Genomic DNA, 27,156 nt, shown 5'->3' with positions numbered 1-27,156 from the left:
AAGGCGAGGTGCTGCTACTTGACAGTGTCAGGGAAACTGTGCTTGGAGAGTTTTTGCAATCCTGAGGGAAAGGATTTTTTTCAAAATAGCCAGCTCTTCAAGCCACACAGAGAAACTGAGGGAAAAAAGGCCTGCCCTGTAGACGCAGACAGACCTCAGTCTTGTGGAAACCAAGGATGTGTTGGAAGATGGTGCTGCTGCTCTTGTTGTATTACAATGCACATGCCACTGTGCCCCCTAGGTGGAACCGAGGTAAGAGTTAAATATGAATTGCTTTCAGCAGAAAAACGGAGATGCAGAAGAGGTATTTCATCAAATGAGCCTTAAACTGCATCAGCCACCTCTACCAGTTCATGAGGGTGGGTTTAGGGGTGGCGGAGAGTTTTGTTTGTTATTTCCAGCTAATTGAACCAAACTATACTTTCTTTCCTGTGGGGAGGGGGGAGAGAGATTGAAATACACATTATTTGTTTCCAGCTATAAAATATGGAAATCATATGATCTGGGTTGAATTCCCATATGTGAGCACTGAGAGCACTTTCTCTCAGACATTTTTACATGGAAGTTCACAAGGGCTTTGTTCACACAAGCAGCAACTCTGCTGGCTGGAGACCTTAACTCACCCTTTGCTGAGTTCAAGGCAAGCACATGAAGCTATGCATTTCAGTCAGATTAATTTTAAACATATTGCACTGGAATGTCTGTCTCTGCCTTGGCTCTGCTAGATATGCTTTTAAAACCAGATTTCATAGAAGGAACAATTGAATAGCCATTTGGAAAGATCTCATTTTCTTTTAAAAACTACATACATTTTACACTACTTTGATTGTCTTGTAAATACATAAATGAATAGCCCTTATTTATTGTAGTTTTGATCTAATGCTTATTGCTTTAGAGGTTACATTTATTTTTCTCCAAGCATAGCTAGCTTTCCCCCACCAACTTTATCCTCGCAACAGCCACTGCGTGAGGGAGTTTAATCTGAAACAGAATAACTGGAGGTCAGTCTGAAACAGAATAACTGAATAACAGTGGATCACTAGGTTTCATGGTGGATCACTGGAACACCCAGTGAATCTCATGGTGCAGTGGGGATTTGAACCTTGGTCTCTTAACTCCTAGGCTGAAACTGTTGATTATTTCCAACTAGAGTATATCCATGGAGCCTATTGTTGAAAGGTTAGTCAACTCATAGATAAATCCAATTGGCTCACTGCTCTACACTACATGGGACTAACTATCTAAACACAACACTATATTGGCTCTCAGGTTATTACTTTTATAGCTCTCCTTTCCTTGTTGAGCTCAAAGCAGGGTACTTAGTACCCCCAGCCTTTCAATAACCAAAATCAGAACAAAATTAGCTTCAGTAGGTTGTATTGTGTGTGTTTGGCTCTTTATACAAGAAGTGTGGGCTATGAAACAACTCTAGCCTATGAAACAACTCTAGGGCTCCAAAAATCCAGACCTTTGGACGCTCCCAGCAACAAAGTGTCAGGGAGTAGAGCTGTGTGCCAAACAACCTGCTTTGTATCTCCTAAAAAGTGGTTCCTACCTCAGCCTTGTACTGAAGATGAGCTCTCTCATGGGCGTTAGAGAACTCTTCACAGGCTTCATGTGTTGACATAGTTAACCAAAATTGAGGCATTTTTTCACATCTCTGTTGTCTGTAAGGAATAATGACATGACACTCTAGGTTACTAACCTACACTGCTCTCAGTATTCAGATACAGCATAAATGAAGAATTTGTTGACCTCCAGATGTTGTTGGACTCCAGTTCCTAGGAGCTCCAGCCAACTTGACCAATTGTGAAGAAGAGAAGGAGTTCATCAACATCAGAGGGAAGCAGTTTCTCTGGCCTTGGTATATAGTATGCCTTAATTTCTTTGGGCTGCTGAAGATTTGGTGAAAACAGAATCAGAGGGTATATGTGATGTGGCAATAGCATCACACAAGTGAACTATTTTTAGTTGTGTTCACATAATCACTTGCAAAGATCACTTTATCTACATATAGAAAATCTGATCTGGCTTTTGTCTTCTGCAAGAAAGAATGGCTCTAGTTAGGCATTCAAAGATTACAGTAGTTGGTTAGTTAGTTCAATCCCATCTGCCTCCCAAGAATGGGATTCAAACTGGCTTACAATGAAGTAGAATTAATAAAATTTTAAAATGAACAAATGTATAAGCATTTTAAAACACATTATATATCACATCAATAAAAGAAAATGCAGCAAATATCCTGTTAAAATCTGTTTCTGTGCAAGGCAAGGTCTGTTGCCAAAGGTTTACCTAAATAAGAATGTCTTTGCCCACCAGTGGAAGGGCTACTGGGAGTAAGACTGCTTAGACAACATCTGAAGAGAGTTCCAGAGCTTGGAAACAGCACATGCCTCCCTGGATATCCCTATGAAGGCAGTGTGGTACCAAGAAAATGTCCTCCACTGAAGATCTCAATGCCCAGCAAGCTGTAGTACTTCAGATAGCCTGTGCCTAACTCATGGAGGGCACTGCATTGAAGTCATCTAAGTAGTTCACTGGGGAACTAGATGAGTATTAGATGTACAGTACATGAAAAGACCTGATTTCATGTTCTTAGCTGTTCCTTGAAAGATCAAGCTGAAAATTATTTAATTCATGGGCATTTCCTTTTGGGATTCTGGTGCTGAAATTAAAATGTTCCACAAATTCAAAGAAGTTCCTAGAAATGTTTAAAATTTATTACTGAATATGATTGTATCTGAACATTTTCCAAGGGTGAACAGAGAAAGTGACATGTTCTGTTCTGTAGAAATGTTTGCAGAAGAGAAGGAAAATAGTTCCTTGCAGAAATTTTGGGACTAGCCCTAAATCCACAGGTTTCCCAAGGGAATTTTGGCAAGGAGCAAGAGTTATATTTGTCAGTATTTTAAAAAGAAAAGAAAAATTGTGCTGCCTTTGCTCAGCTTGAGTCTTTGAAGTGAGTCTGTTCATTGAATCACAGTGTGAGAGGGGGCCTTGCAGGCCATGAAGTTTAACCCCTGCTTGATGGAGAAAATCCAGATCTAAAGAAGCTCCAACAGGTGACTGCCTTGCCTCTTATTAAAGGTCTTTAGTGAGGGTGATCCCATCATCCTCTCTGGGACAGAACCAGCCTTTGTCCACTAAACTGTGACAGTACTTCGGGCATATGAGTGCTATGAAGGATTGCCAGGTCTCAAGACACAAGCTGAAGTCTCAGAGAATTGCTGTGCTTTCCTATGTCTCCAGCCAAGGGGACAAATCTTATGGTGGGTGAAGGAGGAAATAATGGATTCTTTGTGTGAGATGGCTTTAAAACTTGGGTAACCACCTTCTTTTTATCCTTTACTGGAGCCAAGGCTCACTAGTTCATCATAAGGGTGTCTATATGTTTGTTGTGCATGGGGAATGGGAAAGGGTCTGAGGAAGAAAGCTGGTGGGCCAGTGCTGCATTTAGGCTCGTTTTGCAGCAAAAGAGGTAGTAAAGTGGAAGATCACCTGGTCAGGCAGGTTTAACCAGGTTCTGGGCCCAATTACTTAGTGTTCCTGTAGTCATTTCCAGAATAAACTGGCCCAGAAGTAGTTATGCCCCACCACAACTATTCCATTACGATGACTGTGTCTGTATGGGCCAGAATACTCTGGGAGCAGTCTGGAGTATTCTGGCACGAGACATGTCCCAACATCTTCTTGTTACCTTGGGTCCCCCTTTGCAATGTGGAGCTTCTGTTCATATGTGTGACCTGCTGTGCCACCAGCCACTGCCACTGGTGGCACAGCAGGGTGTTGTGTCTCTTACACTAAGGTCAGAACAAGGTGCCCAGCATCAATCACATGACTGGCCACATTATTCTGACCTCAGAGAGAGCAACACAATATGGCAGTGGTAGAGGGCACAGTTGGACACATTGTAAACAGCCATCTGGCATCGCAATAGAGAGCTCCAGGTCTTCCAGGAAGATCCCAAGCAAGACGGGAGATCTTTTTTAAAAAAATGGCTTAAGAAGGTTATACAGCAGGTTAGGTGCTGATGTCATCCAGACAATTCACACCAGAACCAGGAATTGGGCCCTGTGTTGTCCAGACCCACCACTGGGGAAAGGGGGGGGGGGCAATGTTTTATTTGGTAAGTGCAGACAGGGCCTGTGTTTTAATCACAAGGGCTCATTCCTAGTCCTGGTTTTTGGCCCTGCAATCTGAAGATATGAGACCTGGCAGATCTAGACCATTTATTTAGAGTATTTTATCTTGCTCTTTAAACAAAAAGGCTCCCAGGATAGCTTACACATTGTTGATTTGATTTCTTTCACATTTCCACTCAATCTTCTCTTCCCTGGGCTAAATGTACCCAGCTCTTCAACATACCTTCTTGGGACTTATTTTTCCATACCACTGATGGTCTTTCTTGTCTTCCTCCTTTCTGTGTGGTCTCACAATCGTCTCAAGATGAATGTGGCGTCCATGTCCAACCAATGGCATTCAGAACTGGTTTGAATTTTTAATAGCAGGCATGTTGCTAAATCTATGGGATATGGTGGTTTGGCCACAGTGCAGCTTGGGAAGACAAGCATACTTCCCCAAATTATTGTGGGCAAAAATTGAATGCAGAGATAATTTTAACAGTTTTACAAAATTAGATGTCTGTTTTATTTCAGCATGGCCCTTTCTCTGTGAGGCAGGGAAGGAACAATCATGACCACTGTTGACTAAAATCCTTGTCATCTTGGGAGAATCAGGACAGGGTAGATTAAGGACAGATGTCTCTAACAATCAATATTCCTCATTCTCTATGGAACAAAGACTGCAAAGTCAGTGACATTTTTAAAATGTGATCACATGCATATAGCAAAGACAGCTAATTATTAAAGCAGACAGGGTTGAAATGAATCAATGCAGTATAAAATCAGAACTATAGTAGATATTTGTGGTGCTGCTCATCTTTCACTCTTGACTAGAGTTGTTAGGATCTGAAACAAAGTTAACTTTTCAGGCTTTTGGATTCCTTCTCTACATCTCTAGCCCTTTCAGATAAATATAGAAAAAATAAAGGTATATTTCCATAGATTAATGCCTTCTAAGACCAAAACTTTGAAAGTAATACATTATAGATAACATTGCAGATAAGTTATTTCTGTGTTTTTAAAATGAGGACTGAGGGTGTGTTTACACTGGCCACTTAATGTGGAAACAGTCCAGAGCATTATGCCCTGGACTGGCCCCAGGCCAACCATGATGGTGACCTTATGCACAAGGCCGAATCCAGTGCGACATCTCATTGTTGTGCAAGTGAGCCAGCCAACATCACATCAGCCCCACTGGTCCATCCCTCTCAATGCAGCCACTACTGGTGCAGCCTCACCATCCAAGCAGCCCCCTGCAAGAGCCTGCCTGCCACACCATCACTTCTGCTGAGGACAGAAATGTGTACCTGGACTCCATGTTGATCACATATCTGGTTGCCCATTTGTGTCTTCTGCAGCAGTGGCAGCACGCTGGGCAGGCTTTACATGGAGTTCATGCCCACGATGTACAAGTGGCTCCAAAAATAGGCTAATCCCTTTCCCTATGCTGCTCAGCACAAGCACAAGCTCAGCACAAGGAAGAGGGATGAAACACGTCTTGGCATATGGACGATGGATTGGGCCAAATTGGACCCAATCCAGCTGTCCAGACACCAAAAAAACCTGAGGCTACTCCAAGGTTTCTAGGAAACACTGGGCTTTCCCCTAACTTTGCTTAGTTTGGAGGAAAATCAAATTAAGGACTAAAAACCACAGTATCTCCCTGGAAGTAACCCTATGTCATGAGGTCTGACAACACCAGTTTTGGGTGAATTCAGCATCCCCCGCATAGACAAGCTTATCATGAAGTTACCTTTGAAAAGTTGTTTCAAACACGACAATGATATAAGGGGACCAAAAAATGCAGTGGACGTTTGTTTAAGCTCTTCTATTGACTTTCCTCATGACATATTATGGATTCTGTGTGGTTCATGAAATCTGGAAGAGAAAGGGATGGCATAGTTCTCTTGAGACAGGCCCCATTCTCACTGGCACTTTTGCGCTGGAAGGAACTGGGAAAGTTTGGTTTCTCCCTCCCCGAATCCCTCCGGAAGCCAGTGCTGACTACCAATGAGGGTATTTTAACCCTGAATGCCCTCGTGGAGAATTCGAGTTTAAAATGAAGGCACCTGGCTGTCAATCAAATTTAGTTCCGCGATCATCATAGGTGATGTTTCCAGCACTCATTGGGCAATTAGAAGTGTGCTTCCCCCCTCCTTTTTTTCAAAGAACCAGGCGCCAGAATGCGCACATTTTGTCAAATTTAAAAACTCTGTGTGTGTGTGTGTGTGTGTGTGTGTTGTGGATATTTGGGTCAGTGCAGGTTATGATTTCAACCCCAAAATGCAAACTAATGCCATCTCTGCATCCTGCATCTTCCCTCCTTGCCACCCCATTCTATCTAATATATATCTACCTGAAGCAAAAACCATGCACATTTTTTGCCAAAAATAATTTTAAAAAATTAAAAATAAAAAGGGAAAGGTTCCTGCTGGAGAGCAGAGGCTTGGCTTGTTCTGTCCCTCCGATCTGCCCTGAATTGATCCTTCCTCCAGCTCACGTTCTATCTATATATCTATTGTAAAAAACATGCACATTTTTTGCCAAAAATAATTAAAAAAAATAAAAATAAAAAGGTAAAAGTCCCTGCTGGAGAGCAGAGGCTTGGCTTGCTCTGTCCCTCTGATCTGAATTGACCCTTCCTCCTGCCTCTTCCTTCGCCTCCTCCTGCTCCATTATAGAATGCCCTCCATGGCCCCCTTCTTCCCCCCCAGCTCCCCCCTCCTCCTCCTCCATCACTTTCTCCAGTTCCCCCCTCTGCCCTCCCTCTGACTGCATTTTTCAGCCCCGTCACCCCGATTCCCCCTTTTTGCCTCTTGTCACCCTTTGCCTCCTGTCAGATTCCCCTTTTTTCCGTCCTTCCTCCGACTCTTTCCTCCTCTTCCTCCTCCTCCTTCGCCCCAATGAGGGGAGGGAATGCTCGCGCTCTGCCCTCCCTCTGATCTAAATCACTTCTCTGAACTTTACCTGATCATGATCGGGGGCAAGTTCATATTTGGCAGAACCCAGGTTTTTTCAAAAGAGATGGCTTTTGCCCCAATTGCAAATGGCCCGCGTTAAGGGGCATTTGACATGAAACACTTGTGCATGCCTCTGATTTGCTTGTGGGAGATTCGGGACCAATATGAACTTCACGTGAAAGAATCAATTTCTGATCCAGGGTAAAGTGTAGTCTGAATGGCCCCTCAGGGTCACCAAGTGAATATGATTTCAGAAGCCAGAGATATAGCTGTGTTAGTCCATAGAATCAGTATGTAGAGAGTTTTCTGAAATGTTAAAGTGGACAAAAGGAAGCACTTTTCCCACAGTGCATGACTGATTTACAGAGCACAACAAGATGTAGTAGTGGCTTTAGAAAGGAGTTGGACACATTTATGGATTATCCGTCTTAGAGTGCATGCTAGTCATTGTGGCTGCACAGAGCTTCTCTGTTCAGAGGCAGTAAGGACAACTGAATATCCAGAACCTGGAACATGAGGATGTATGTGTTAGGTATGACTCAGTACTTTTCAGTTAACTATTATCAATTACTTGTTACTTTAACAGGAACAATAGTAATGAAGATTATTTTTTCATTATTTTTATGATTATTTTAAAAACCCACTTACAACACAAATTCTCAAATGATCCCAGAAAAGCAGTGCTTTGGTAGTAATGAGCAGGCTTGACTTGATATGCTAAAGCAGTAATGATGTGACCATTTATCAAGTTAGAGGCTGTACAGACAGCCTCGAAGGGGTGGCATGCAGCCGCCCCTGTTTCAGCCAGGTCGTGGATGCGGCAACCACTTGCCATGGCCCTGATCTGGCCTTTTCAGGGCGCAGAAAGGAGCCACAAAAAGCAGCTTCTTTTTGCACCCTACAAAGGATGTGATAGCTGTATTGCCACAGCTTGGCAATGCTCCTTCGGTGTGGCATCATCTGTACATAGTGCCAGAGGAGCGGCGTGACACTGCACACCCCAAGCCGGCCCAAACTGCCAGTCTGAACAGCCCCTTTTTTTCACAAAAGGAACAATGTTTTGTCCTTGTTATGCCCATGCCACATTGTTACAAGAAATATCATTCCTTATGACGTGTTACTTTCAGGCTCTCTAAATACATGCTCCTGGGGAACAATAATAAGAGTAGGATATAGCGTTCCTGTCCTACTTGTCCTACAGATTTCCAAACTAATCTGGTTCGTCCCTGTGGGAGTCAGGAATTTGTATTCTCTTAAATCGTTAATCTTGGCTTGCTGACAGCTTTTGTTTCTTCCCCTTAGCTACTACTCCTTGAATTTCTTTTTTTATTCCAAAGCACATGATTCTTAATTATGAATGTTTAACTCCTCCTGAATACTGATCTTAGAATTCACATTTAATTGCAATATAAAGCCAGAGGTGAACCTTCTAGCTTTTCAAATATTTCCTTTCCAGTCTCATCTGTTCTGCCTTCCTGTCAATCCAAAATCATTTTCACATTTGCCACATTTTATACAATTTAACTGCTTCTGTAAAACTCCAGCTCATACACTGTAGATTGCAGGATTCATAAACTCCTAGAACTGGTTTATTCATAAAGAGTTTTTCTTTGTGCTAGGAAAAGGGATTTGGCTTGCCTAAATATATGATGATCTTTTCCACAGCACTACCTTATAAAAAAATAAACAAATCACGCCCAGCTAGAGTTGGCATTCAGCAAAATTCCATAGACTAGCTATTATTCTGATTCATAACACTATTCCTCCTTTTTATTTATAAGCCTAATTTATTTTCTTTCCAGGTGGAGAAAAAATAAACAAATTATTCTACCTTCTGCAACCTGGGCTGAACTTGGTCTCCCTTTCTGAAACACAGTTATTATAACAGCAACCAGTTCTAAAAGCATGAGCCTTTGGCAAGAGCCCTTAGGGTTCCCTGCCAATGACTCGCCTTCTCTAAGAGAAAAATAGCAGAGAACATTGGCTGAAGCAATATGGATATAAGGAGAAACTGCTTGTCCTCTTGACTACTGTTTGGCTATATGTAATGTTTCTGAGGAGGCTGGTAGGTGTTTGGTTTTTCTGTCCTTCCAAGAGTGGCTGGAAAATAGCACACCATGCTTTCCATGATGGTGAGATTCTGACTGACTTAAAACACCCCATGATGTTGATTGTTTCCACCAGCTCTGAATGAATTATTTGCATTTCTACCATATTTTCTGCCTCTGTGCTGGCTATTTTAGGATGCAAGATATTCTTCATTTTTGTTGTTGTGTGCCTACTTGGCATGCTTTGTCCAGAGGAGGGTTTGCCATTGCCTTCCCCTGTGGCTAAGAGCATGTGACTTGTCCAAGGTTTCATGACCAAGTTGGGAACTGAATCCTGGGCTCCAGATTATAGTCCAATGTTCAAACCACTGCACCATGCTGGCCAGATGTTCTTTGTTGCTGTTGTGTGCCTTCAAGACATTTCCAACTAACAGTGACCCTAAGGAGAATCTATTATGGTGTTTTCTTGGCAAGATTGTTCAGAGGAGGTTTGCCATTGTCCTCCCTTGAGGCTGAGAGCACATGACTTGCCCAAGGTCACCCAGTGGGTTTCATGGCTGAGCTGGGATCAAACCCTGGACTCCAGAGTTGTAGTCCAACATTCAAGCCACTATGCCATGCTGGCTCCAATGGCCAGAAGGTTTCAGTTTATTCTTCAAATTGCAGCTATGCTTGAATTTGAGAATTACATGCCGTAATTCTTCCTCCCTCTCTCCCTGCCACTCTCTCTCTCGCTCTCTGAATATCAGTCTCATTACAGATGACCTCCTTCTCCTCCAAGCTTCTCTTGGCAAAGAGGGGAATAAAAGGGGGGAGGGGAAGGAACAGGAAACCCCAGAAGTTGCCAGAGCACTGACAGTATCGAACGCGAGCATGGACAGTGAAGCTTATCGCACCCATTTTTTCCCTCGTTATGGGAACGGGAAGGGGACCCTCAGGGCTGTGTGTCACTGAGAAAAAATGGATTTTACTGCACATCAAAGTGTCCTCAAAATGGCCCCATTCCATTCCCTGGCCCCAAGCCGACCCCATTCGGTGCTGAGGGGGCATTAAATGTTCAGGTCGGAAGTCTTCTGGACGAGCAAAATGGCATGCCTCAGCACTGAATGGGGACAGCTTGGGCCCGGGAAACAGAATGGGGCCATTTTGAGGACACTTTGATGTGCGGTAAAATCTGTTTTTTCTTGGTGACATGCTGCCCCGAGTGTCCCCTTCTTGTTCCCATAATGGGGGGGGGGGGAATGGGTGTGATAAGCTTCAGTATCGAACGCAAGAGGGGACAGAGGAAGAGCCTGCCCCTTCCCTTCCTTTCTGCCCTGGCTAGCTGGCTTGAGCTAGCTAGACGAGACAAAAGGGCATGAAGAGCACATGCCTGCCCCCCTTCCATTTTGCCTTGCCATGCCTTGCCCATGTTTTTCTTACCCAAAGAAGCTTTCTTTCTTGGCCTCCTTGCAGAGGGCAGCTGAGCAATTTCTGGGAAGAGGTGGGCATGGCAAGTATTTGGGTGCCCAAAGAGAGGAGGGAGAAAGGGAAGGACAGGTGGAGGGGCCATGATAGGTCTCTTGCCTCTCAGCCTGGACAGACATGGCTTGTTTCCCGCAACTCTTTGTTCAGCCTCCCTCTTTCCTGTGCTAGAATGGTGTACAAAAGAAGTTTCTTGCAACTAGGGCCTCATTCCCACTTACAAAAAAAGTGGTTTGTGATCCAAATCGATGGATTAATTTGACAGTGGAACATGGCTCCCACTACATTTGCCCCAATCACATTTTTGCCCTATAAAATAACCCACTTGTGGTTCACATTCATGAATGAATTGGTTCACAATGGACCCACTTCAGCTGGCCAAAGGGCAAATTTAATTCGATTCCAGTCCACATCTGGTTCACCCTTGTGCAGAATCGAGTTATCAAAAAAAGATGTGGAAAACATCAGCGTCAAAAAGATGTGGGTTAAATGGGTCTAGCGTGTGGCCCACCTCTCCAAATTGCTTCAGTGAATTGCTTCAAGTGAGAACCAGGGTCATTTGAATATGTTCCAATCAATTTGCAATTCTCTTCCACAAAAACTCAGAGGCAAGTCTATGAAAGCTTATGCTACAACGTTTTCACACAGTTAATCTCAAAGTGCTACAAGAGCCCTTAGCATATTGATATTCCAGACTAACATGATTAATGGTTGAATCTGCACTGCAGAATTAATGCAGTTTGACATCACTTTAACTGCCATGGCTGAATAAATAAATAAATAAATAAAATAAAAAAATTATTTGTATACCGCCTTTCTTAAAATCATGAATGCTATGAAATTCTGGGGTTTGTAGTTTGTTGTCACACTAGAGCTTCCGGAGAGAGACTACATAGCTCACAAAACTACAAATCCCATATTTCCATCGAACTGAGCCATGGCAGTAAAAGCGTGTTGAACTGTATTATTTCTGTAATGCAAGTGTATACATTTACAGTGCTACAGAAATAAACTATAATAATAAATAATAATAAGTCTCTGAAATGTAACCACTTGGAAGAGAACTTAGCAAAGGTGGGTCCCCCCCCCCATTTCTATGGAGGGGGGAGGGAGGGAGGGAGAAAAGTTCCCAAACAGCTATGAGATTAAGAGGGACTCCTACTCTAAGAATCACATCCAAGGGTTGCCGTGCTGGCCAGCCAATACAGCAAAGCACAACAACACCCAAAATCCACAAAACCTTTATTGGCCAACCAAAATGCACAAAATAGCTGAAGCAAGCTTTTGAAGTTCAACTGGCTTCTTTATTGGGCAAAGGTGTTAAAAATCAAACAAGAGAAAGGCATCACTGTTTTGTGGGTTTTGGATGTTATTGTTTGCAGTGTGGCCAACACAACTACTCCTGGATGTGCTTTCTAGATTTCAGGATACTGCATTTTAGACACATCAGGAGACTCCTAAAGAACAAAGGGCTGAGACTAAACTTTTTGAGATCTTTATTGCCAAAAAAAAAGTCAAAAGTTTGTTTTTGTTTTTTAAATGGGACTGCATTTGATGTGTTTTATGCAGCATTTAAAGTTCAGAGACTTCTTGAGAAATTCAGTACAGTGGAACCTCGGGATACGAATTACCCGGGTTACGAATTTTTCGGGACCCGAAAAAACCCCGTTGGAAATTATTGATCCGGGTTACGAAAGTTTTTTCGGGTCCCGAAAAAACTTTTGGTGCTTTTTGCCGCGATTTCACACCAAATCGCGGCTTTTCCCCATTAGCGGCTATGGGGATTCGGCTTGCGAAAGCCGTTCGGGTTACGAAAGCGGCCGCGGAACGGATTGTTTTCGTAACCCGAGGCTCCACTGTATTATCTGCCAAAGGAAGGGGCAGATATTTTCACACAGTAGAGAAAAATAAAGAAGGTTTCTCCCTGTGTTGTTAAATAGACTTATTTACAAATTTTGGCCCGTTACAAATGGGCACTTTAGTACGCGCTCCGCGCATGCTAGGGTTAAAAAGGCGCGTCCTTTCCGGATGCACCCAACCCTAGGACGTGCAGAGCGTGCACAAAATGGTGGCGGCCGTTCCACACGACCGCCGCCATGAGGACGTCACGATCGTGCCGCCTCTATACGGGGCGGCGTGGAAGTGATGTCCTCGCTCCGCGCCAGGGCGCCTAGTGCGCCCTTAGCGCGGAGCAGGAAGGAGCTCCGTTTTGGAGCTCCTTCCTGGTTTGGTCTGCTGGGTGCAGCCTTCAGACGGCTGCGCCCAGCGAACCAAAGGAGAAAGGGGCCAAGTGGCCCCTTTCTCCTCCTCCCCGCCGCCGCGGGGTGTCCTTGGGGCTTGAAGCCCCAAGGACACCCCTTTCCAGGCTGCGGGGAAGTGGCGTTTTGCCGCTTCCCCGCAGCCTGAAAAGCGGCGAATCGGGGCCGCAGCAGCTGCCGTTCTGGCTGCTGAGGCCCCAATACACCGGGGAAAGGGGCGGGTACAGCCCGCCCCAAATGGGCGGTCTGTAACCCGCCTTTATTTCCTGGGCTTCATTGTTTGTCTTCCAGAGCTCATATGCCCCCCCCCCCCTTTTCCCAAACACATGGACACATTTCTATCAGGGAGGAAAATGGAGGAAACGGGAGCTCCAGCCCATTAGCATGCAACTAAGAGGAAAGGGGGCCTCTGGACCTTAAGAAAAGGCCCTCCCCGCTTTCAAATGCACACATATACAAACATTTCTATGTAGAAGAGGGGCAGCTGGAGGGAAGGGCAGCTCCAGTCCCAAGCAAACAAAAAGTTCCACTATGCATACAGCAATGCTGCACATTTACCAGGACACAAGAAAGCTTCCTGGCTGCTCCAAGCCTCTGCTTGCCTCCTTTCCCTTCCTGCCTCTGGGCTCTGGGTCTGGCACACCCGTGCAGTACCACCAGTGTTGCCAATCACCCTTGAAGATATTCCCCAGGATTGATTCCTGGATTCCCTAAATCCTCCCCAAATTACCTGGAATGGGGCAGGACTTCCAGTTTGGGGTGGGTGGGACTTCCAGTTCGGGGGGGGGGCACAAGGCACTATGGGAAGGCCTAAAGGGGGTGGGGCTTCCAGTTCAGGGGGGAAGGCACTATGGGAAGGCCTAAAGCTTGCAATAACTGGTAGTTCTTTCATGCGGACTTCCTGATTGGCCCCTGTTTTTCATCCGAACTTCCTGATTGGCCACTGAGCAGGAAGGTTCAATTTCCTGGAAATAACCTGGAAATTTTGCAAACACGGAAATTAAATGGAAAGAGATTAAATTCTCCTGTTTCTGGGGAATTCCCTGGAAATTGGCAACCCTGAGTACCACCCAGAACCTCAAAGTTGGGATCTAGATGGGTTTTTTTTCCTTGAGGTTTCACTGCTACCTCCAGGAATCTGAGAAATGCTGATTGTTTTTTGATATGAAGATAGTTGGGCTAAAAGTAATCATTGCATCATAGAATCTTAGACTGAGAAAGGACAACAAGCCCTTCTAGTGTATGTGGAGATATGGAGGAAAGATCATGATAGGGTGGCAGGTGGATAGTGAGGCACTCCATTGAAGATCCTGATGTCACTGAAATGAAATGTCAGAAAAGGAAGAATAGGAATCTGGAAAGATGATGGAAAGGAAGAAGCAATGACGGGGAGGAAAATGGGTGAAGGACATTCAGTTAGACTAGACCTTTCTACACAACTGTTTCCAGAAACTTAGTAAAACTTAAAATACAATTCCTGTGGGTAGCATATCTGATTAAAACTAAAATACAATTCCAACTACAGAACAATTAAAATATTAGAACAATAGACTATTGATATCATCTAGGACAGGTAAAACTTCACTGTGCAGAAGTTGTTGTTGTTGTGTGCCTTCAAGTAGTTTCTGACTTATGGTGACTCTAAGGCAAACCTATCATCGGATTTTCTTAACAAGATTTGTTCAGAGGAGGTTTGCCATTGCATTCCCCTGAAGCTGAGAGAGGGTAACTTGCCCAAGGTGAACCAGTGGGTTTCATGGCCAAGCAGGGAATTGAACCCTGGTCTCCAGAGTTGTGATCTATCACTCAAACCACTACACCATGTTGAACAGAGGTTCAATTATTATTATTATTATTATTATTATTATTATTATTATTATGCTTTATTTATATAGTGCTGTAGATTTGCACAGCAATGTACATACAAACATTAAGATAGATAAGAGTAAACCTGCCCATGGCGCACAATCTAAGAAATAGTAGCCTAATACATATAAATAATACATAACAATGCAGGAAAGGGTTCAATAAAACAAGCAAAAAATTAAAAGCGTCAAATAGCAAATAATAGTCAAACAATGCCTGGGAACACTATTCTGAACAGGATGGTCTTGAACTCAGTTTTGAAACTAGTTAAAGAACTGATGACCTGTGTTCGTGGGGGAAGGATGTTCTAGGAGTGAGGGGCAGCAAGTGAAAAGGGACGAATCCAGAATGGGGCAAAAAAAATCCTGGGCTGAGACAGCAGACCTTGACTACCAGAACGGAGAGCCCAAGCAGGAAGGTGTGGAAAAAGAAGGTCTGATAAATAAGGAGGGGCCAGCCCATGGAGGACTTTAAAAGTCAACAACAGGAGCTTATACTGAATACAGAAAGGGAGGGGGAGCCAGTGAAGGGATGATAACAAAGGAGAGATAATCAAAAGACAGAGGACTTTTTGTCTTCTAGATGTTTTGAACTTCAACTTCAAGAAGCTCTAGCCAGCATGTTCAGTGTTAAGGGATGGTGGGAGCTGTAGTCCAAAACTGGGGTGGGGGGGTGGGGGGGGTAACTTTTAATCTCTCCTTTAATGACTCCATGGCCCTCTCCATGGTTTTTCTTTCAATATCTAGTACCTGAAAATGGACAGGATGTCAGGCAACCAGAGTAGAGAATATTATGCTAGGTGAGTAAATATACGACTACTGTTGACCCTTCCTTTACGCGAGGGACCCATTCCGGCCCCCATCACGTAAGGGAAAAATCGTGTAAACTCAAGCCCCATTAGAAACAATGGGGCTCGTTCTCACGGCATGCACCCGGTGTGCCCCATTGCTTCTTCTGGGGCATGGGAGAAGTCTTTCTGGCGCGGCTTCCAGCATATGCTGGAAGCTGCGTATGGCACACCCGTGTATGATGTGGGTGCACTGTATCTTGTTCTATATCATATGTTTTACTGCCTCTAAGGACCCCACATTGATTTCACCGAGATTCATCAAAAACTACATTTTGGTATTCTAGAACTAGCTGAATATGAAATCTCGTTTTATGATGGATAAGAATCTTCTGTCTCCAAGCAGTCATCATTATTGTGCATGATGTGAGTCAGATGCATCATTAAAATAAATTAGTGCATCTCAAGATGAAATAATTGTTTTACATAAATTCCTCTAGGGGAGATGAAAAGGAGGTAGCAAATCACATTAATACATCCATGCTCTTTTTTGATACTGAACAAGTACCATGCATCCTGAGCAGGCGTAGGAGGAAGCTGAATCAGCAGAAAAAATTCTTCATGAGTTCATAATCATCAAGTGGAAGATTGGCTGCATAACTTTCTCCATTTCAGGCTTCCTTTTTCACTGCTCAGTTCATTAGCTTGTAATGAGGCAAAACCAAACCAGATATCATGCATATAAATCATGAATAGAAATCAGCAAGGAAGCAGAAGTGTTAAAATACCATGGCTACGATCCCATATACTTTTAGCATGGTTTAAATATATGCTGAAATCCAGCATGGCATAATGGTTTGAGTGTTGGACTATGACTCTGAAGACCAGGGTTCAGTTCCAAGCTCAGCAATAAAACCCACTGGATGACCCTGGGCAAGTCACATGCTGTCTGCCACAGAGAAAATCAGTGGCAAACCTCCTCTGAACAAATCCTCCAATGAAAACCCTAGGATGTTGCCATAAGTTGGAAATGATTTGAAGGCACACAACAGGAACAACAACAAATACTGTGGACCCTTGTTATATGCTGGGGTTTGGTTCCAAGATCCCTGTGTATAACAACATCTGTGTATGCTCAAGTCCCATTAGATATAATGACATAGCAAAATTGTGTGCCTTATACAAAATGGAAAATCAAGGTAAATTTATACTTTTTTGGAACATTTTCAAACCGTGGAGGCTTGAATCCATGTATAAAAAATCTGCGTATAAGAAGGGTTGACTGTATATGGCAGAGCCAGCATGATATAGTGGTTTGAGTGTTGGACTAGGACTCTGGGATACCTAGGTTTAAATCCCTGCTCAGCCATGGAAACTCACTAGGTGACTTTGGGAAGTCACCATGGACCTCAGACCCCAGAAGGTGCTGTTTTTGTAGTTGAGCCTCAGGCATTATCAGTCAGAAGTATAGCAAATGACCAAGCACTAATATTAAGACAGCTGTTGTTGAACTCTTTCAGGAATAATAAAGCCTGCTTGCTTGCCATCTATCCTGGGCACACTTCACTGAGAGTAAGCTGCATTGAATAGATGAATAAAGGCAGATAATGACTAATGCCTTCTGAATAACCCTTGCAAGAAAACGTTATGATAGGGTTGCCATAAGTCACAGGTGACTTGAAGGCACCTAGCAACAATAAAGGACTATACAGCAGGGAAGTTATGCTGGATTCCAACAGACACCATAACCTTGAGCTCACTTGCAACAATTGGCAAGTCCTCCACCCATCAATCAAAAAATGAGAGTGCGGGCTGTGCATGTGCTTGCAGATGGATTCGCTGCATTAGGAACTGCAGTCTCTGAGAAAGTTTCTACACTAGTATAGGGCCTCAAAGGATTCTGGCCGACATCTAGATTGGAAGAGTAAAAAATGGTTGGACAACTTCTGGAGAGTGAGGGTCTATGTTAGACCTTGCTGGATTCTGCTTTTTGATGCCACCACCAAGCTGCAAAGGTTTCAAGACACAGCATCAATTTCAACAACATCAGTTTCAACCATTGTTATGAAACTGAACAACAAATGCATGCAGCCACATGTGGTCCACTTCAATTTTAAAGGCTGATTTTGAGCACCACTACAATGAAAGATATACATTATTAGAGAGCCAATGTGATTTAGAGGCTGCAATCTTGGATGCCTCTCTGGGAAAACTAGATTCAAACAGTTTCTCAGCCACAAAGCACTGGGTGACCTGGAGCCTGTTATAAGGCTCAACATAAGTTGCCAAATCAGCAGCATTCCAAAGCATGAGACTCACCAGAAAAGGGCCTAAGGGTAGCCACTTCTGGTGAGACAAAATTCTAGCACTGGAAGTGATTTTTTTAAAGTTTTTTTTTTTAATATAAAGCTGTGTGAGATCCCACACCTGATTGGTGGTTCCAGTACTAGAGGGGATATCTACTCTTCTCCTTTGTGGCATTTATCAACCAAGAAACCACATTTTCATCCAAAGGGATGAACATGGAGAAGTCATCTTGTCTCAATCCCAACAATACGGAGATGGAATGATTTACAGGGAGAACAGGATATGGAAAAGGATATGCCTTTTATATCCTTGAGCAGTACCCCTTGTTTTATTCTGAGGACCCTATAGCCAATAGTGGCTGGTAGCTCCAGCATCAGTGGTGTGGTGATATGGCTTTAAAAGAAATATTCAAGGTACTAAACCTGTTTGGGGAATTGAATTCAGCACCTTGAATAGGTCTCTTAAACCACAGAATGGATTCACCACTCCATTGACATGGATGCTACCAGTCGTCACTGCCTATAGTTGTTTTGTTGTTGCTGTTATTGTTGTGTGCCTTCAAGTCATTTCTGATTTATGGTGACCATAAGATGACCCTATCATGGGGTTTTCTTGGTCAGTCTCTTCCAAGGGCATTTGCCATTGCCATCTTCTGAGGATGAGAGACTGTGATTTGCCCATGGTCACCCAGTAGGTTAACAAGGCTGAGCCAAGATTCAAACCCTGGTTTCCAGAGTCATAGTCAAGGAGGGAATATTTCCATCAAAATTGAAACAAGCAATAGTTAAACCACTTTTTAAAAAACTCTCCCTAGACCCCATGGTGAGAAATAATTACAGACCAGTCTCCCTTTTACCATTCTTGGGCAAAGTGATCGAGAGGGTAGTTGCCTTCCAGCTCCAGGCTGTCTTGGATGAAACTAATTATCTGGACCCATTTCAAACCAGCTTCATGGAGGGATTCAGAGTAGTGACTGCCATGGTCACCTTAGTCAATGATCTCCGTTTGTGCATTGACGGGGAAAGTGTGACCCTGCTGTGCTCTAGAACATCTCAGTGGCTTTCGATACCATTGATCATGGTATCCTTCTAGAATAATAATAATAATAATAATAATAATAATAATAATAATTTTTATTTTTATCCCACTTTTCCACGATGATCAAAGCGGCATACAGATTAAAATGTCAACATTGAAGTACATATATTGCAATAAAACAGTATATAAAAATATCATGTTAAAAACTATTACACAGCCAGCTAAGTTAAAAATCCACAAAACAATGCAAAAAGCATTACAAAATAGGGGGAAAGGACATAATATCACAACTCATGGGGGGAAAGCTTGTTGAAAGAAAAAGGTTTTAAGATTCTTTTTAAAAAGATCCAGGGAGGTGGTGGAACAGAGCTCATCGGGAAGATTGTTCCACAATTCTGGGGCCAAAATGGAAAAGGCCCTTTGGGAGGTCGCCACGTATTGTGCAGTTGGGACCCTCAGAAAATTCTTCCCGGCTGACCTGAGTGTGTGGGGCGGATTATATGGGGAGAGGCGGTCCTCCAAGTACCCTGGGCCCAAACCATTTAGGGCTTTATAGGTAACTACCAACACCTTGTATTGGGCCCGGAAGCGAATAGGCAGCCAGTGGAGATCTTTCAAGATAGGTGTTATATGGTCTGCTCTGCAACATCCAACGACCAATCTCGCAGCCATGTTCTGCACTAATTGAAGCTTCCGGGTTTGGTACAAGGGTTGCCCCATGTAGAGTTCATTACAGAAATCCAATAGAGAGGTTACCAGAGCATGTACTACAGTTTCAAGGTCCCTCCGGTCCAGGTAGGGGAGCAGCTGGAGTATCAGCCGAAGCTGGTAACAAGTGCTTCTGACCGTCGCATCCACTTGAGATGTCAATTGGAGCGACGAGTCCAGAAGCACTCCCAAGCTGCGAGCTGAGTCCTTCAAGGGGAGCGTGACCCCATTCAGGACCGGTGGACAAATTTCACTACCCGGACCCGGGGAACCTATCACTAGTACTTCCGTTTTTTCTGGATTCAGGCTGAGTTTGTTTTCCCTCATCCAGCCCATTACCGACTCCAAGCAGGCATTTAGAGGAGAGATGCCATCCCTAGTCATTGCATCAGTCGGAGACATAGAGAAACAGATCTGGGTGTCATCAGCATACTGATAACACCGCGCCCCATGTCTCTGGATGATCTCGCCCAGCGGTTTCATGTAAATGTTAAATAGCATGGGGGACAAAATAGCTCCTTGAGGGACACCAGATGTAAGTTCCCTCTTATTGGAGCAGACGTCCCTCAGCTGCACCATCTGGAATCTACCCGAGAGGTAGGAATGGAACCACTGGAGCGCAGTGCCCCCGATACCTAACTCCCTCAGGCGTTCCAGAAGGATACCATGGTCAATGGTATCGAAAGCCGCTGATATGTCCAAAAGCATTAACAGGGACACGCTTCCCCTGTCCATGCCCAGACGGAGATCATCGACCAAGGCGACCATGGCAGTCTCAACTCCATAGCCCACTCAGAAGCCAGTTTGAAATGGGTCATGCCTGAGGGGGTTAGGTATTGGAGGCACTGCACTCCAGTGGCTCCATTCTTACCTCTCGGGTAGATTCCAGATGGTGATGCTGGGGGACAACTGCTCCTCTAAGAGAGAGCTGACATCTGGCATCCCTCAGGGCATCCTGCATATTAGCATGTGGGGAATAAAGATAGTGCTTTTCTTTTCTTTTCTTTTTACCAGAAGAGGAAGCGGGAGCCTTGAAGCTCTCCATCAGCCTTTAGCACTAGGATAGCAGACTGGGCAGGCACACAGGTCAGCTTGTTAACACTCACATGTTGTGGTGTGGTCTGTTGTTTTTCTTTAAATAATACTAATTGTTTACTAATAGGCACCCATATATATAAAGAAGTGTAGGTAACATTTATGTCAATCTATGCCCATTTTTATCCTTTTTCTTTTTCATGCAAATCTCACCTCCAGCCCTGTTTTTGAAATGGCCATCCTGTTACACACCCATATGTTCTTTGGAAACAAGCAAAGAAAATTCCTGTGGCAACAACAATAACTAAGAAAGATGTTATGGCTTAAATTTTGTGAAGTGGAGACCACTTTATTACATGTGCCTAAATTGTTAGTTTCTGCTACAGATCGGCACATCTGCCAGTTGGGAATATGTGCTTCCGGATGTATATGGGTTTGTTTTCCAAGGAAGGGTGCTCTGAAAAGTTATTAATTTGATCATTGTTGTCTGTATCCCTGCCAGCAGTTGTTTAGCAAATAAACATTGTAACTGCTGGGTGATTGAAGTTTTAATTACCAAGCAATTAGCACTCCATGATTTTAGTGCAGAACAGTTGCATGCAGTTGGTGGAGCCGCAGGAGTAAAAGGTGCCCCAGCTTAGGCAGGAGGAAAGGAATGCCAATGAGAGCAGATCTTAAAGAATTGCAGAATGAGATGAAGATCAAAGGATTGTATTGCCATCTTACCTCCCAGGGATATTGTGATGCTAAAATTTGGAATAACCTTCCCTCCGTATATGTCACCATGAAATCTTAGCTTCAAGGGTCTGGATAAAGACTGGAGTGGGAAATTAAGTAAAAGATGGAGACCTGATAGTGCCGTGGTTAAATGCTGGTACTGCAGCCACAATGTTGTCAGTTTGATTCCAGGGGATCCAAGGTTGACTCAGCCTTCCATCCTGAGTACCCAGCTTGTTGGGGGCAATTAGCTTACAGATTGTAAAGCGCTTAGAGAGTGCCGAGTTCACTGACAAGCAGTATATAAATGTACATGCTTTTGCTGTTGCTAAAAGAGGAAACCTCAGTTCCAGGGCATGTCCGCACTATATAGTTTGATGGCACTTTAGCTGCCAGGATTCCATCCCATGTTTTAGTTTCATGAGATAATCAGAATTGTGTAGTGCACTCCTCTGAGCTGGAGCACTAGAGGTTCCCTGGTAGGGAATAGTCCTCCCCAAATTACAAATCCCAGAATTCTATAGGATGGTGTAATAGTAGTTAAAGTGGCATCCAAAGGCTATAATGGTGTCATGTGAATGCACCCTCCAGAATCTTGCTAGTTTAGTTCTGTGGAGTAAAGAGAAGGGCTTTTTCTCCCCCTTTACCACTTACACTTTTCTTTTTCTATTTTTCCACCCCTTAAAAATAATGGTGGTGTAGTTTATAAATGTCTGACACAAAGCCATGTTGGGAAAGTGAGGCATTTTGAATACAGCATATCCAAGGACTCTCACACAAACTGGCCTGGAACATCCTGTCTGCACCCTTTGTCCTGGAAGACACTCAATGGATATTAGATTGACAGGCAATGAGCTTTCCACAGGGATTTCTGGTTTTCACAGGCATCCTGCATATCAGCATGTGCTGCCCTGCTGGGGAAGCTCCTTGCAGTTCATAGAGGGACATTTAAACATTATCCTAACTAAACCTCCACTTGCCAACAGTAGAAAATCTAGAGGTCTTAGAATTCCCTAAACTAGGGATTTCATAGGGATTGTAAATAGGACCCAGATACAAATGTGAAACCCTATGATAAATCTTTGCCTCAGTGAATACTGGCAGTATAGACAAGCTAGAACATGCCCAGAGGAGAGAAACAAAATGATCAAAGATCCAGAAACCAAGGAGATTATCGCACTGCATTCTGAGAAAGTTCCGTAATAGCTAAATATATTGTCTCCTGAAATGAAGCCGGATTGTGAAATGGCAGGAGACAAAGCCAGGGCAATGCATACTCAGTTAGAAGATAGACTTGGCTGAACCAAGCAGGGTGGCAGAGGAGCTAGAATAGTATCTGGGAGATCAAGTCAAAGTCTTGGAAATAATGTGTTACAATGACATCAAGTAATAAGGAAATAAGCAGGTACCTCCCGCAAAATAATGCAATTAGTAACATCATCATTTTTGTCATGCAGTAAATAATCTTTACATATTACTTTTACTTTTTACTTTTGGGGTGGAAAATGGTTTGGGAGGTATGCTGAATGATTTCTTTGAAGTTTTATGCCATGTCCTTACATTTTCAGATGGATTTTTCTCCTCAACGAAAAGGAACTAAAAAGTAACGAACAATGGAATCAGTAGCGCAACAGTCATTAAAATATTATATTATCTGTAGAGTTGTGATACATAATGAATTCTTTTTAAAAAGTTACTTTCCTAGCTGAAGGCTTGGACAAAATCCAGCAAAATCATATGGAAGGCCTGGAAGTTTCTGGAGTTTATAGGCCATTCTGCTATATTCCTATAAGTATCAAAATAAAGATAATGATAACAAAGACTAAGAAGATTACCGCATTACATTCTTATTGTGCTGCTATTCCACTTTTACTGCTGTGGCTGCCTTCTGTAGTTCAGGGGTTTGTAGTTCAGGGAGGCCTAAGAGCTCTCTGGCTGATAATTCTAAATGCCTTTCTATAAACTGCAAATCCCAGAATGCCCCAGGAGGCAGCCAGCACAGTAAAAGTGGGATTTCTGCACTATAAGGGTGCAGTTCAGTAATCCCCTAAGTCTGGCACTGAGAAATATTGAGAAGTGAGAATCCACAGTAAGGCAGGACTTAATTTACACCAAAGCTCACCAGAGTGCAAATGCTAGGTTTGTTTTTAAATACCAAGTAGAAATCAACAAGGATAGTTTAAATTTTCCATTGAATTTCTGCCTGCATGGAAGATCTGAAAAGCACAAGAGCTCTTTCAGACAAGAAAGGAGTAATATATTATGCAATGATCACTGACAATCTCTTTCTTACTCTCCTTTACCCTCTAGCAATGCTTTTTCCATCTGCTCAACGAGTGAAGAGGTCCTCAGCAGCTCTTCTCAATCCAGTGCTTCAGAAGTCTCAGGATGATGTGGATCTTCTGTTTGAGGTTCAGTATTAATGAAAGAATATCCCCAGTCTTTATGTGTGGAGATCTAATCAATTTGTCTGGATCACAGGTGCTCAGATTCAGTCCACTTAGAAGAATCTCCATTTCAATTCAAATATCTCTCAAATCTGTCTGAATCAGCCGAGCTCATTTCTGAATGCACAATTTGTCCATATCAGAAGCACACTCCCTACACTGCAAAATAATATCTTCACAACAACAGAGTCGATAAAGAATTTGGAGCAGAGATACAATAGCATTAATTTGCATATTTCCCATTTCATAAAATCACCAACCAGCTTCACCATCTACAAATGATTCCATGAATTTGGGAAGGTGTGAGCTCTCAATCAAATGCATATATTCCATTATTTTTGCCTGAGTTTTATGCTTAGCAAATGTAAATTTAGCTAATCATTTTATTAGATTTTATTAGATTTATAAGCTGAATATCCAGGGAAGCTGACATGTTAAACAGTCCAAATTCAGCAGCAAGAGAAGCTGAATTCTGCAATGTTTATATATTAGGCATAACAAGCAAAGTTGCAGAATCTCTCCTATTTACCAAAATGTATGCTCCAGTTAAGGCATGGCCTTGCTATCCTCTCAGACATTCATGCCCCTCTCCAGTATCTTCCTGGTCCTGAAATGTCTTTCCAACCCCCTCCCTCTGTGTATTTTTATAGATGACGTGAGATGAGTGAATGTCAAAGGAAGACTCAGGGGCTCTACAGACCACCCCTTTCAAGACGGATCGGGGCCGTGGCAACCTCATGCCATGGCCCCAATCTGGACTTTCGAGGTTGGAAAAAAGAACCACAAAAAGTGACTCCTTTTTGTGCCCTCAAAAGGGCTACTTGGGGGCATGGTGTTTTGATGTTGCATGTGCCGAAGATGCCCAGAAGCCATCCAGCCATTTAGACAGGAACAGCTTCAAACCACTTCAGGGGCATAGTGTTTTGACACTGCACACCCCTGGAGCAGCTTGGAGCCACCCTGAGGTTGTGGTGAGCCACCTAAGGCGGCTTTTTACAAGCCCAAATAGGAACAGATCTTTTCCATTCCTTTATGGGTCTGCTTTAGGGTGGGTTGGGGCTACAGCATGTGCTTGCTGTGGCTCCAGGGCAAGCAGCTCTGTGGCAGCCCAAATCCACTCTTTGGGGGCAGTCTGTTTCATCCCTGTACAGTAAATGTGTTTTTCTATGCAGAATTAATGCAGTTGGACACGACTTTAAGTGTCATGGATCCATCCTATGGAATCCTGGGATTTATAGTTTGTTGTGGCATCAGAGATCTCTGATAGAGAAGGCTGCATATCTCTCCATATCTTCTCTGACAGAGAAGACTACAAATCACATAATTCCATAGCACTGAACCATGGCAGCTGAAGTGGTGTCAAATTGCAGTAATTCTGCAGTGCAGATGCAACCCCAGTTCACACCAAGAATATGTTAGTTAAATTATGTTTGCACCCTACTGCTTGAGAGTGCAGATGAAGATCACAGGATGGAATGCTGCTTAGTTTCAAAAACAAATCTCTGTTGACAGAAAACTAGCATGCAAGGGAGAAATACATGTCAGAGAAAAATCTTAGCTCCAAGACAGAGCACTTTGCATACAGAAGCTCTCAGATTCTCACAGTATTCAAATGTCTAGAAGTGACTAGGAAAATACATTTTATGGATTTTATCAGAAAACAGGAGAATGTTACTTTAAAAGGTGTTTTCTATGCATATCTTTCTACTTCTGTGCAGAAAACAGATTTTCTGTACAGAAAACACTGTACAGTAAATGTGTTTTTCTATGCAGTATAATTCCTGTGCAGCACTTCAGGACATTCAAATATTTGTCCTCATGAATGAATTACATCCCTACTCCAGATGCACCTTTTGTCACCTTATCTACCATTTGAACAAACTAAATGTAACCCACATAAAACCCTATCTGTGTTTCTATCCCAGTTTCTCCTAGGTGAGCTGGAAATCAGTGATGATCTCAAGATCTCTGTCAAAGATGAGGAACTGGCTTCCATGAGGAAGGCAATGGCATTTGATACTCTGTGCAATGATGTCATCCCCAAAAGCATCACAGATATTCGCAGGCTCAGTGCCAGGTTGTCAGGCTACCCTGGATTGCTTAAGAAAGAAGATTTTGAAAGAACAGTGTTGACCATGGTCTACGCTGCATACAGGACAGCTAAATCCCAAGGACACCAGAAGGACACATGGGCCAAATCCTTTGTGAATCTCTACAAAGCCCTGAAACATGACTTGATGTTCTCATCCAGCCAAATGCCATCATCTGAAAGGACTTTATAGACCAGAACTTCAATTTGATCAGAAATACATCTGCCTCTTTGCTTGGTATTAGAAAGAAAATGTTTAGGGCTGCAGACATGGAAAGATTCTTTATTCTCCAGCTCCTCCTAGAGGAGGCCTGTTGTAAAATCATCTCCATCTCCATCTCCATCTAAAAGTCTTGGTTTTGTTGATTTTGTTGGTTTTAGAGATTATTCCAAAATTTTCATTGTCTGAATTTCTCCCTGAAGTAATTCCAGGATCTAGGAATACCCAATTATTACCCAGTTCCCTGGTCTTGTTTCTGAACAAAAAGTGTGTCCACTGTTTCATTTTTATTTTGTTTTGTTTAATTTCTAATTATTATATGGATCATGTTTCATTTGCTTTTTACCACAGGAGAGAGAGAAGCAAGTTCTTGAAAGGTTTGTTCAGATTAATTTGATAGTGAACTGAGTTTTCATGGTTGCTCAAGTGGGAAGAATACTTGCATCATTTAAAAAAAAGGTTAATATTAAGCTTTGGAAAAATGCCTCCACTCATACCCACTAATCAACTGTCTTAGAATATAATAGTCCTCCATATCAGCCCTGTGATCCACAAAACACACTTCCACTTCCTAAGATCAGCTAATGAATCTTGATGCCTGAGGCAAAGGAAAATCTCTCTCTCTCTCTCTCTCTCTCTCTCTCTCTCTCTCTCTCTCTCTCATTCACACACACACACTTATAAACACACACCTCCACATACAGAAGGCAACCAGAGTAATATATAGTGCATCTGCACTGTAGCAATAATGTAACTTGACACCACTTTAACCTCCATGGTTCCATCCTATAGAATCCTGGGATTTGTCGTTCTATGAGGCACCAGCACTCTTTGGCAGAGAAGGCTAAATTAGCACTCTTGGGCTAAAAACCTTGTAAAACTAAAAATCTCAGGATTCCATAGAATTGAGCTACAACACTTAAAGTGGTGTCAGGCTGTATTATTTCTACAATGTAGATGCACCCATTGTTCCATCCTACTTTAACACTGCTGATAGGACAGCATCCTAGACCACATCTTAGGACAACAAGTCAACAATTGGGGTTAATAGCAGTCTATGTAGCATCCACAACTTGGTCCTCTTCCACCCT

The 27,156-nt window shown here is 43.0% G+C and overlaps 1 protein-coding gene across 1 annotated transcript; it reads left to right on the top strand.

The window, feature by feature from the left end:
• Positions 1 to 176: 176 nt before the first annotated feature.
• Positions 177 to 26,038, top strand: FAM180A (family with sequence similarity 180 member A). The gene is made up of 3 exons (XM_089526707.1): positions 177 to 252; positions 23,620 to 23,720; positions 25,682 to 26,038. The coding sequence occupies exons 1-3, from the start codon at positions 177 to 179 to the stop codon at positions 26,036 to 26,038; spliced, it is 534 nt and encodes a 177-aa protein (XP_089382833.1).
• Positions 26,039 to 27,156: the final 1,118 nt, after the last annotated feature.

Source organism: Sceloporus occidentalis, unplaced genomic scaffold (assembly GCF_023333645.1).
Source record: "Sceloporus occidentalis isolate IW3139 unplaced genomic scaffold, rSceOcc1.0.p SCAF_5, whole genome shotgun sequence".
Classification (NCBI taxonomy): Eukaryota; Metazoa; Chordata; class Lepidosauria; order Squamata; family Phrynosomatidae; genus Sceloporus; species Sceloporus occidentalis.
This window is presented reverse-complemented; position numbering and strand designations above follow the sequence as displayed.

What these genes read in the sequence shown, in the direction of transcription:
- FAM180A (XM_089526707.1), top strand. Translation starts at nt 177, where the DNA reads ATGTGTTGGAAGATGGTGCTGCTGCTCTTGTTGTATTACAATGCACAT. An exon ending in GCCCCCTAGGTGGAACCGAG is followed by an intron (nt 253 to 23,619) that starts GTAAGAGTTAAA and finishes TTTACCCTCTAG; the next exon opens with CAATGCTTTTTCCATCTGCT. An exon ending in ATGTGGATCTTCTGTTTGAG is followed by an intron (nt 23,721 to 25,681) that starts GTTCAGTATTAA and finishes TTTCTATCCCAG; the next exon opens with TTTCTCCTAGGTGAGCTGGA.